Source organism: Heloderma suspectum, chromosome 4 (assembly GCF_057233095.1).
Source record: "Heloderma suspectum isolate Gila_16-S chromosome 4, 16-S_ref, whole genome shotgun sequence".
Taxonomy (NCBI): domain Eukaryota; kingdom Metazoa; phylum Chordata; class Lepidosauria; order Squamata; family Helodermatidae; genus Heloderma; species Heloderma suspectum.
The window spans coordinates 313,810,451-313,823,019 of NC_139461.1; the positions used below are offsets into that span (position 1 = coordinate 313,810,451).

The following is a 12,569-nucleotide window of genomic DNA, read 5'->3' on the forward strand; positions in this document are numbered from 1 at the left end:
TGACTTAGTGGATCAAGTAGCAGTTACAGGAACTCTGGGGGAAAGCAACCATGTTGTACTTGAGTTCTTGGTTCTACGGGAAGCAAAATCCGAGTGTAGCCAAATGCATACCCTGGATTTTAGGAAAGCTGATTTTAATAAACTCAGAACAATGATCAGTAAGGTCCCATGGCAAGCGACTTTAATGAGAAAAGGAGACCAAGATGGGTGGGAGCTTTTTTAAAAAAGGAAATTCTCAAGGCACAATTACAAACCATTCCAACAAGAAGAAAAGGTGGAAGACAACAGAAGAAACCAATGTGGCTTCACAAAAAGCTTAGAGATGACCTGAAAACAAAAAAGGACACATATAGGAAGTGGAAAGAAGGCCAAGCAACAAAGGAAGGGTACAGGCAGGTAGCACAGAATTGCAGGGATGGCGTCACAGAGGCTAACGCTGAGAACAAGCTGAGGTTGGTGAGGGATGCTAGAAGGAACAAAAAGGCTTTCTTCAGCTACGTGCAAAGTAAAAGACAGAGGAAAGAAATGGTGGTTCAGCTATTAAATAAGGATGGCAAAACGATAACAGATGACAAAGGCAGAAGTGCTCAATTCCTACTTTGGCTCAGTCTTCTCCCAAAAGAGGGTCTACGACCCCCCTGGCAAAGGCGAAGTACAGGCTGAAGGGCAGGATTGCAGCTTGAGAGATCGATAGGCATATGGTCAAGGAACACCTCATTACTTTGAATGAGTTCAAATCTCCAGGGCCAGATGAACTGCCTCCTAGAGTAATAAAGGAACTGGCAGAAGAACTCTCAGAACCACTGTCTATTCTCTTTGAGCATTCATGGAGGACGGGTGAAGTGCCAGATGACTGGAGGAGGGCTCATGTTGTTCCCATCTTTAAAAAGGGTAAAAAGGAGGAACCTGGGAACTACAGACCAGTCAGTCTGACATCCATCCCTGGGAAAATTCTGAAGCAGATGATAAAACAATCCATCTATAAGCACCTTGAAAACAATGCAGTGATTACTCGAAGCCAACATGGATTTGTCAAGAACAAATCCTGCCAGACTAATCTCCTCTCATTTTTTGATCAGGTAACCTCCCTTGTGGACTGCGGGAATGCTGTGGACATCATGAACCTCTACTTCAGCAAAGCTTTCGACAAAGTGCCCCAGGATATCCTGATGAGCAAACTAGCTCAAAGTGGGCTAGATGAAACAATGATCCGGTGGATCCACAGTTGGCTACAGAATCGGACTCAAAGAGTGCTTATCAACGGGATCTTCTCAAACTGGGGAGAGGTAACGAGTGGGGTACCGCAGAGCTCAGTCCTGGGCCCAGTGCTCTTCAACATTTTTATGAATGACTTGGAGGAGGAGGTGCAGGGAATGCTGATCAAATCTGCAGATCACACAAAATTGGGCAGGACAGCTAAAAACTTCCTGACCTTTAGAGCAACACGGCAATGGAACCAACTACCCAGGGCGGCGGTGGGCTCTCCCACACTGGAGGCGTTCAAGACGAGGCTGGGCAGCCACCTGTCAGGGATGCTCTGACTTGGATTCCTGCATTGACCAGGGGGTTGGACTCGATGGCCTTGTAGGTCCCTTCCAACCCCACTATTCTATGACTCTGATTCTATGAATCCAATCCCCTGTCAATGTAGGAAAACCACTGCTACTGATGGGTCATCCAGAAGCCACTTAAAAACCTCTGAAGACGAAGTGTCTATCACTTTCCAAAGCAGGCTGTCTTTTCCACTGTCAAATACCATCAGGAATGTCTTCCTCATGTTTAGTCGAAATCCCCTTTCTTGTAATTTGAACTTGTTGATTCGGGTCCTGCCCTCTGGAGCAAACAAATGTGTTCCATCATCAATGTGACAACCCTTCAGATATTTGAAGATGGCTATCACATCGCCTCTTAATTGTCTCTTCTCCAGGCCAGACATACTGAACTCCTTCAACCCCCCTCCATGCTCCACACCATCTTTGTCACCCTCCTCCAGACACGTTCCACTTCATCTAGATACTCATTATAATATACTTATTAAACAACAGTGCCCAGAACTGGGCACAGTACCCCAAGTGAAGGCTGACCAAAGCAGAGCAGTACCACTACTTCTCATGACCTGGACACTATACAGCTGTGGATGTAACCTAGAACTACACTAGCCTTTTTAGTTGCCACATCACACGGTTGACACATGTTTAGCTTGTGGTCTACTAAAATCCTGGATTCTTTTCACATATACTGCTGTCAGGCCAGGTGTCACCCATCCTGTATTTGTGCATCTGACTCTTCCTACCTAAATGCAGAACTTTACATTTATCTCCGTTAAAATTCATTTTGTTATATTTCGCCCAATTCTCCATCCTGCCAAGAACATCTTGAATACTGTTCCTGTCTTCTAAGGTACTGGCCACCCCACCCAGTTTGGTGTCATCTGCAGCTTTGATGAGCATCTCCTCTACTCCTTCAAACAAGTCATTTATAAAGACATTGAGCAACACCAGGCCAAGGACAGAACCCTGCAGCACCCCGCTGGTCACTTCTCTCGAAAGGAGCCAGGGAGCCATTGAGTACAGTCTATCAGCCCATCAAACAGTAGCACCACCTAGGCCATATTTTGCCAATAAGAATATGATGGGGAGACCTTGCCAAAAGCCTTGCTGAAATCAAGATATGCTACATCTACAGCATTCCCCCGATCTACCAGGCTAACAACTTGATTACCCCCTACCCCAAGAATATAGGTTTAGTCCGATCTGACCTGTTCTTGAGAAACCTGTGCTAGCGCTTTGCAATCACAGCATTTTTTTCTAAATGCTCACAGACTAGCTGCTTAATTATTTGTTCTAGAGACAATCAGTAGTTGCCTGGATACTCCCCCCCCCCTTTGAAGATGGAGATAACATTTGCCCACCTCCAGTCCCTGGGTGGTTCACCTGTCCTCCAAGAATTTTTAAAAAATCAGGCAGAGGCTCTGAGATTATGCCTGCAAGTTCCTTTAGTACTGTGGGGTGCAATGCATCTGGCCCTGACGTTTTGAACCCCTTTAAAGTCTGGAAAGGTGCTCCTGTACCTCCTCTTTGCCTATTGTGGGTTGCAACCCCTTCCCTGCATCACCTGCTCTACATTTGCTTGGCTGAGCACAGTCTCCTTTGTGGACAGGATGGAGGCAAAGTCGGCACGGAGCAGTCTTGATCACCCGCTGACATTTCTCACTCTTCCAGCGGAGGCTGGGGGCTCCCAGGTCAGTGGGGCGGTGAATCTGCTCAGGGTTTCAGACGGAACTCTCCAAGGTGTGAACCAGTCAGACTGGTTCTGACTGAAACCTGGAGTGGATTCACCGCCCCACTGACATCGGAGCCCCCAGCCTCCACTGGTATCTTCTCCATGCAGCTGACCTACCATTTCCACATTCTAAAGAACACAGGAGCATAAGACCAAGGGTCCATCTAGTCCAGCATTCTGATCACACAGTGGCCAACCAGCTGCCCCAATAGGAAACCCACAAGCAGGACATGAGCACAACAGCACCCTCCCACCCATGTTCCCCAGCAACTGGGGCACATAGGCATGCTGCCTCTGATACTGCAGGTAGCATAGAGCCATCAGGACTGGTAGCCATTGACATCCTTATCCTCCATGAATGTGTCCAATCTCCTTTGAAAGCCATCCAAATTGGTGGCCATCACTGCATCCTGTGGAAGTGAATTTGATAGTTTAACTATGTGCTGTGTGAAGAAGCCCTTAGAATAATAGGAAAGTAGGGTTGGAAGGGGCCCACAAGACCATCAAGTCCAACCCCCTGCTCAATGCAGGAATCCAAGTCAAGTCCTTGTTGTCTCTCCTGAATCTCCCACCAATCCCCCTCATGGGATGACCCCTTTGGGTTCTAGTATTATGAAAGAGGGAGGAAAATGTCTCCCATCCACTTTCTCTCCACTGCCCCCATGAGCTCTTGCCCCCATGAGCTCTTGTGCAAAGTAAGCTTGGAGGTGCATCCAGGCGGAGGTTGGGTGCCTAGTGCTACAATCCAAAGGCCTTGTGCAGCTATTCTGCCTTACCCTCCTTAAGGCACTTTTTTTGTAGGAAATCAACAGATGGAAGAAGCTGTGGGAAATAATGGAACAATTACAGATGGAGGCTGATGACATCTGGACCACCCATAAAAGGCAGTGTCTGAAGGCAGGATGCTTGCACAATAAAAACCTTGTCTGGAAGCACCCCAGAGCTCCATGGCAGAAATGTCCTTTGCATGGAGACGGTTCTGGGGTCAGCCCCTGGCAGTGTCTCTAATCAGGAGGATCAGGAAGCAGCTGATGGGAAAGACACTTTTCTGCTGGAGGCCACCCTGGAGTACGGCTGCCAGCCAGAGCACTGCATACTGGCCTAGATGGGTGAAGAGCCTGGTAGTCTGATATAAGGCCGTTCCCTCCGTCTTTCCCCTTCAGTCCACACTCTTTGGATCCTCTAAGCAAGAGGCTGGGAACCCCCGGCCTGGGGGCCAAATCTGGCCCTGTAGGGGTTCCCCAGAGGGCCATGCCCCTTTTTGTCCCGCCATGGATGGCTTTGTGGTGTCCTGGGTTGTGCCCAGCTCCCCGCCCCCGCCCCACATCACTCCCAAAGGCTGAAATGCCTCTCCTGCAGCCCAGCTCTTTGCAATAAGAGCCTGGCGTCAAAGCGGTGGGTGGTTTTGGCCCCACCCCTTCTGCCTTTGGCCCTGCCCACCACTGGCAGGTGGCCCCAAGAGCTTCCCCCAGAGGTGACGTGGCTTTGGGCTGGAAGAACTCCCCCTTTCCTGCTCCAGGCACCGAGGGCTGCTGTGGCTGTAGCATGTCTCTGAGGCACCTCGCACGTGGCGTGCTGGCAGTGAGACGCTTGGGCTCAACTCCCGAGAGAAGACGTCCATGGAGGCCGTCTTGTCCTGCCTGCCCTCTGCTCTGCTCTGCCATGGCCTCTTGCCCTCCGTTCTTCATCTGTAACATGGCAATGGAAGAGACCCGCGAGGCAAAGACGCCTTCCCAGCATGACAGACCTTGCTGTGCCCGGCCAAGAAGCAGCGGACAGCCACCATAGGAAGAGAGCCTGCCGCCGCCCTGTGCTGCTCTGCACACGCTCGAGGGTTTGAAGCCAGAGGCAGCCAGGCACAAGGCAGAGGGACGCCTGTGGTTTTGAGTTCCATTAAGAGCGGCAGGCAGGCAGGCAGGCAGCACAATTCCTCAGGAGGCCTGCCCCCCCCGCCCCCCAATGAACAGGAGTGGATGACGAGCACAAGAGTGTCTGTGCTAATTAATGGAATGGGGGCCCAAAAGAATGAGTTGGGATCTCAGCCTAGGTGGGCTCTTGAGCTGGATCTGGCTAGCCTGCCTTCCTTTCCCGGACTCTGGCATTGCGTGTGGCGAATCTTCTGAGAATTTTTGAACTGGGAATGGATTGGTGTTGCTCTCCAAACCCCAGTTCCCACCATCTCACTCGAGCCTTACTGAGCAGGCTAAGAGGCAGGGTTCAGACCCATTTCGCAGGGAGCAGCAGGGTCAGAAGCAATTGCACTGAATGCCGGTCTGAGCAGCCGGAGAGAAAAACAGGGGGCGGGGGGAGAAATCCTGACTGGAAGCTGGAGGAAATCCAGCTGAATGCAAAGTGCTTCTAGGGAGATAATGGACAGAATAATCGACAGTGGCTGAGACAAAGGAGAGTGGCGCTGCACAGGGAGCAGGAGGGGCCTGCATGGGCCTTAATTGTCCAGCTGCCATGCCAAGCGGTTCGCCAAGCGGTTCGTTGATGGCGCTTGCAAAGGCCACGGAAGAGAAGGGCCACACGCTTGGCTCTCCTCTTTTGTAGCTGCTTACCAAGGCCCTGGCTTGGGCGGGATGTTTCTGGCAGAGAAGATGGCCAGACGGGCAGGCATAGCACAGCCTGGCATTCGCAGACTGCCTGCAATGGAAGGTGTTCGCCTGAACGGAAAGTCGAGAGGCAGCGGCAGAGGCCCAGGGATGTGCCCTGCAGGCCGGCTGCTGGACAGGGCAGAAGAAATGCACTGCCGGGCTTCTGTCACTGTCTGGCTCCCATGCACCAGCTGTGCTTGCAAGAAACACGAGGGGGAAAGGAGGGGGCTCTGTCTACTCAACTGCCCAAGGAAGGGGTGGGGGAGAGTTCCTAGCTGGCTACTGGTTCACGGCAAGATTGCAAGCCATCTTGGGCAGAAAGGAGGCCCTAACCCCTTTGCCAGCAATGCTGGGCGGTTTGCAAAGACGTTTCAAAAGTGAAGAAGCCAGAGGAAGGTCAGGGTGAGGCCTGGGGTTCAGTTCAAGGTGTCTGAAGTCAGTCCTTTGCCTATGCTGGGAATCACCTGGCGTGGAAAAGGGCTCTGATCAGAGTCTCAAGGGGTGGAGAAAAGAGGACAGGGTGGTGCCTCCCACAACAGGTTGCTGAGTGCCAGAGGCCCACAGCCAAGACGGTCACCAGGTCACCATAACAACTTTGTCATGTTAACCCCCATATAACTAGCACTGCCTGTGCAGCTGGTCTCTTTGAAGGACACTGTGATGTGCAGCTCCAAAATGTGCAGCCCAGGAGGCAGGAAAACGGCATCTGTCAGGCATGCATGTGGCATGTGCTAATAGCGGGCCTTGCGAGGTGGTATGTGGCCAACTTCTAAAATGTTTTAATTATGGGTTTTTATTCTTTTATCTTGTTGTTCACTGCTCTGGAATCTTTGATGTGGAACGGTATATAAATATTGTAAATAAATAAAACCAATACATCCATCTCCCAGCCTTTCCCAACCTGGTGCTCTCCAGATGTGCTGGACTACAACACCTACCACCCCCACCCATCATGGCTATTGGGGAGGGCTGCGGCAACCTGTCCCAGAGCACAGCCCCCTCCGCCCTCACCGCCCTGGTGAGTGTGCCGGGATCTGCCTCTGCTTCGATCGGACAAGGAGGGGCCAGCCAAATGCTTCCCACACGACACATGTGCCAAGGGGCAGGGCCTCGTCGCACCCCCACTCCCAGCCGCCACGGAGCGGTGTTGGAAGTGTGTGTCCTGAGGAGTTTGCAGAGAACACTGCACAGCTCTCCAGGGTGGGCTCGGTTCGGGCAGGTGGGCCGCCTGCCCAAGCAGCTGGAAACAGCTGAATGTTGGCAGCACAGTGAACTCCTTGGACTGAGGAGCCAAGCAAAGCACAGCAGTTCTACATGGCTCGTGGAGGTCATACTGGTTCCTCTGGTCACCTGAGCCTGCCGAGTCTGAAAGCTGCAGTGCACTCTTTGGCCATCTGCAGCGGTGGCACTGCGGAGCAGCAGTGATCCGGCCAGCGTGATCCAGCCAGCGGTTCCTTCTGCCTGCAAGCAGCCCCGGGGGGGGCGGGGGTAGAGGAAGGGGCCTGGGCCCCACGGCCTGAATCCCCAGGGCAAGATCTCCAGCACTGCATCATTTTGACCAAGGGAGTTCAGCTTGCATGAGGTTTTGGGCTGAAGGTGTTTGGAAACCCCTTTCAGTGTATGGTTTTCCCATTGGGAGCTCCTGACCTCACTCTTTTGTCCTGCGATGCTGTCCCCCTCCTCGGGGAAAGGCCAGCTGCCTCTCTGGTGCCGCCTCTAGTTCCAGTTACTGCCTCGCCTGCCATGCATGCGCACCTCGAGAAAGCACGGCAGACTCGCGCTACCTCCCCGTCGCCCACATTACCCTGGACGGACGTTGCGTCTTTGCCGTCGTGGCTTCAGAGCTGTTTCGGCAGCAAACCACACAGGCCTCAGAGCAGTGGGCACTTTCTGCGCTACTCTCAGCCTCCGTGCTCTTAGAATCATAGAATCATAGAAGAGTAGGGTTGGAAGGGGCCGACCAGGCCATCGAGTCCAACCCCCTGCTCTTCTGCTCCTACGCGTGCCTGCTCAGCCCCACAGCCATTCTTCTTTGCGGTGGCATGTGAGTGCAGCTCAACTAGCCAGCAGCAAAGGAAATAAGACCGGACAGACAACCAAGTACCAGCCACCGATGAAGTGAACCCCTATCTTGCAATGCCCCCCTTGAGCTCTGACAGGCTGTTAACTCCACACACACCCACACACACCACAAAGACTGGGAGAATATTGGGAAATGGCCACCAGCAGCTCAGAAATGCTGCCTGCATTCTCTCCGGCGGCCGCCACTGCTGGTTGGGAACCAGGGAAATGACGACCAGGGCCTCCACCCACACTCTGCTTTGGGAGGCAGCCCCCCTCCCGTGTGCCCCCGCCTTCTTCTGCCTTGCACCTGCCCTTCCTTCCCTAAGCCAAAAGTAACATGATGCCTGGGTGGGTCCGGACAATCCCTCCCCAGCCACACTCAAAGCTTCCCGGGGTCCCTCCCAGCCTATTTCTCCATGGCTCTCCACAGGCACAGTGGCTGCCCAAAGTCATCTCACAGTGGGAAGGGTGGCCAAGGAAATCCATCCTGTGGGTTTCTCCAATGCTGGAGTCAGGCCTTTGCCTGGCTAGGGGATTGCTGCCCAAGCAGATGGTGGAATTTGTAGTCAGCCTCCTGTCTGCCCTCGCCTTCTTCCACTACGTCTCCATAGTTTTTCTCCCAGCTTCCAAGAGAGTTCATGCAGCCTCCTCCGCACTGTCTTGCTGTGCTCAGAGGAAGCGGTAGCAGCCAATAATGAAATGATCAATCTCCGATCTGCTAAACAGTCATTGATACCAGTGTCTGGCACACACCACTTTTATCAAATTGGTATTCACCTGCTGAACACAAACGGCTTATTATACACGAGCCACTTACTCACAGCCTTGCTAATAAAGGGTTTGGCTGTGATTAAGTGAGTGGCTGCAGAACTCCTCTCAGTCGAATGCTGTGCAACACCGGTGCTCTGAACAGCTCTCTCTGACCCAGCGCCTTTGTCCGGCAACCCTGGAGCTTTATAGAAATCAACCAATGGGTCTCTCTCTCATCTGAATGAGGGAAGGGCAGGGTGCTGACAGGGCAGTGCTGGGCAGAGCAAGGAAAGGTTTGTGCACCCAGGAAGTTACCTGCTGGGGCCTGCTCAGGGACAGCACAGTGGGATCCTTCCCATCCCCCATCTCCACCCAGGCTTCATTTACAACACCACAGTGCCAGAGAGACAGCCTGGCCTAGGCCCCATCGCTGAACATGGAGCATCCGACCATTTCTCTGTTTTGCAGCGGAGGTCAGCAGCAGAAGCACCTTCTGGGCCAACTCTGGTCCCTGCTGAGCGGTGCTGGATGACCCACCAGTTGCTCACTCAGACCCACCTCCTCCCCTCACCAGAAGGAGGGGATGGGAGAAGAAAGTGAGCAGGTATGGAGGGGGGGAAGGGGCTGCATTTGGGCAGGGGGTGGCCCAGCAGTGCCATTCCAAAATGCTGAGCTTCATGGGGTTCACTTGGTTGCCACCATCATCCCCCCTCCTTCTCTGGATTCCTTTTCCTATTGCCTTCCCCTTCCTGTTCCAGGGAGCCCCTGTTCCCCCCTTCTCATCACTTGACTGTTCAAGCCTTCCCTAACCTCTCTTCCCCCTCCCCCCTCTGCCCAGCCCATCTCTGGGGGGAGTTAGAAAATAAGAATACACACAAAATGTCAAAATTCTCATACAGACAAAGTCCCATAAGATTTCTGAGCAGCAGTTGGACTTGGGCAAGTCTTTGTGGGAAGTGAGCTGTGCATCCAATGTCTATATACCCACCTGGCCCTGGCCCTGTCTTGGCAGATGCCCCCTTCCTGTAAAGATCCCAGCAGGATTAGACAGAGGATCCATCTAACCCAGCACCCTGTTTCCAAGAATGGAATGGCCAGCTAAATACCTTCAGGAAGCCCGGAAGCCAAGTGCGAGGGAACCAACGTCCCTGCCCCATGGCTCAACTGAGAGTTTTAGGGAAGGTAATTGGGGTGGTGGCTATTTATCAGTCTCATCTGGAGAGCCTTGCATGGTTCTTGATCCTGTTGCAGCCATCTGAGACGTATGCAGGACTTGGCTTCTGCCTCGATGAAGGAAGCCCAGGGTGTCCCCTGGTGGGCTTCTCTGGGAGAAGGACTGGCAGGCTCTCTTGCCAGCTTTAGCCCCCAGCCCAGCCCCTTGGCTGCTCAGGAACAATCCACTGGGGGTATTCTCCCAATCGTGGAGTGGCCTGGCCAGTCAGGTCAGCCAGGCATTCATTGATCCTGTTTCTGGCTCTGCAAATGGAGGCACTGACACCACCGGAGCCCTGCCTGGGGGAACCGCAAAACTGGACAACCTCCACCCCCAAATGAGGGCAAGAGCTACTCAGGAGCAACCTCAGAGCTGGGGAACCAAGAGGGCAGAGGGAAAAGAAGGACGCCGCACAGCACTACAGAGGAACTCCAACTGTTTGAAAAAGCCTGCCAGTGACAGTATGAATTCTCTTTTGCCCATGCGCCCACCTTTGCATGTGCGGTGAAGCCACAACAACAGTGTCTGGCACAGCACCCTTGCCCCTCTGCACCGCGCAATACTGGGGACACGTTGCCCCTGCCACCACCCATGCAACTCTGGCCACCTCACAGTTTCTGCACAATAGGAGGGTGGCTTGCCTGGGGAGCGGGCTTTAACATAACAGGACCCCCAACCTTCCTTCCAAACATGGGGGAATACCACGGAAAAGCCCACCCATCCCACGGGTCCCCTTTCTAAACTGAGCGCCCCTTGCCTCCTCCCCGACTCCGGCACAGAACTGCGAGTTCGGAGTCTGCCTCCTTTCCTTGGCAGAGGAGAAACTGTCTCTCAACACCCCAAACCGCACCGCTTTGCTGCTTAGGAACAATCCATGCGGGGTGCCCCTTCCCCCCAATCATGGACGCCCCAGGAACTGAGGAAAGCAATGCCAAAACAAGCCCTCCCGCCGCCACTGCCCAGCCCGCACCTGGGAAGCCGCAGGTAGCGCCCGGGCGACTGAAACGGGCTGCGCAGAGAGAAGGACAAGGAAACGGGGCTTCCTCGGGAGACCGCGTCCACGCTGCCCGCATCGCCGGATCGCGCCCGCGCTCTCCCCGAGGCCGCTTCTAGCGAGGCGCGATTCTGCCCCCCAGCAGGGGGCGCCCCAGGACGGGGCCCCTCCTCGGCGCCCTGCACCCGGCGGCCCCCGGCGCCGCCCCGTCCGAGCCTCTCACGCCAGCCGCGGGCAATGCGGGGCGGGGGCGGGGGCGGCTCTGCCCTCCACGACCCCGCGACCCCCCGCGGGCCGGGGGAGAAACCCGGGCTACGGGATGGCTCAGCGGAGCGCCGGGATGCTGCGCCGCTCGTCCGGGGGGCGGCGGCACACGACCCGCCCCGCCCTGCGGCTCCCGCTTTTCCCTGCCCCCCCCACTCACCGTTGCCCGAGATCTGGTTCTCCCACTGCGGGGGGCGCGAGGAGGCGCCGAGCTGCAGGTAGAGCCCCACGGAGTGGCAAAGGGCCAGGGTCAGGCCGAAGGCGCAGCCCATCTTGCTCCCGTCCGCCGGCCGTCTCACATCAGGGAGGCGAGAAGCCCCCGCCGGCGGCCCCGCCGCGCCGCGCCGCGCCCCGTCCCGTCCCGCGCCGCGCCGCCCGCCTCGCGGCCCCGCTTTGCCAGCCGGAGACTGCGGGACTCTTCCCCACGGCGGAGGGCGCCGCTGCGCGCGGCGGCTCTCCTCCGCCCTCTCCCGTCCGGCGGAGGGATCCGAGCGGGGCTTGATTGATCGTCGAAGTTTCTCCGAGGGCCGCCGGGCGGGCGCGGGGCGGCGGCGGGGCCCGCCGGCGGGGCCCGGCGACGCTGCGCCTTGGCGCGGGAGAGGAGCTGGGTTTCGGGGGGCGCGGAGCCCCCAGCGCGGGGCACGGCGGGCGCCTCGCTCCGGCTGGGACCCGCGCCGGGCGGCGCCGGGCCGCAGCGCGCGCCCCTCTCGCGGTCTGCCCCGGCCCCCCGGCCCCGAGAGCGGCCGGGCGGGCGGCCTTGCTGCTGGCGGGCGCGGGGCCTGCTCAGCGGGCAGGGAGGGCGCCCAGAGGCACCTTCGCCCCCCGGCCCGGCCCGCCCTCCTTCCCGGGGCCTGGGCCGGCTCAGGGCGTTGGCCTGAACCTCGACCTGGTGCGTGCGTGTGTGTGTGTGGGGGGGGCTGAGCCGCCCCCGCCCCAGGCACCCGCCAGCACCCCGGCCGCGGAAGAGCGGATCCTGCGGGAGCGCAGCCGGGAGAGTGGACTGGACCCCGCGTGCGCTGATCGTCGTCGATTATTTATTGCGCGGCCCTCCGGGGGGACGGGCGGGCGCCTGCCGGGGGACGAGGCGCAGAGCTCCGCACCCCTCCGGGTGTGCACTTGTGCCTGCAGCGGGGGGACTCGGGTCCCCCAATCCCCTGCCCTTTGGAAATAGCCCGTTGCTCACAAGGAGACCCCATTTTACCTCTGCCAGAGCAGCGGGCGCTCGGACTAGGCCAGCCCCTTCCCAACCTGGTGCCCTCCAGATGTGTCGGACTGCGACTCCCATAACCCCCAGCCAGGTTATGGGAGTCGCAGTCCGACACATCTGGAGGGCGCCAGGTCGGGGGAGGCCGTGGTAGGCCGAAGCCAATGGTGGCCCCGCTCCAGCCCGCTCGGCGCCGGCCCG

The 12,569-nt window shown here is 56.4% G+C and overlaps 1 protein-coding gene across 1 annotated transcript in view; it reads right to left on the reverse strand.

The window, feature by feature from the left end:
- VSTM2L (V-set and transmembrane domain containing 2 like) overlaps window positions 1-11,665 on the reverse strand; it is a 94,166-nt gene extending 82,501 nt beyond the window's left edge. The window contains exon 1 of the mRNA XM_084854896.1: window positions 11,325-11,665. Within this exon, the coding sequence (XP_084711022.1) occupies window positions 11,325-11,436 (112 nt within the window). The 5' untranslated portion in view covers window positions 11,437-11,665. The remainder of the gene's footprint in view (window positions 1-11,324) is intronic.
- Window positions 11,666-12,569: the final 904 nt, after the last annotated feature.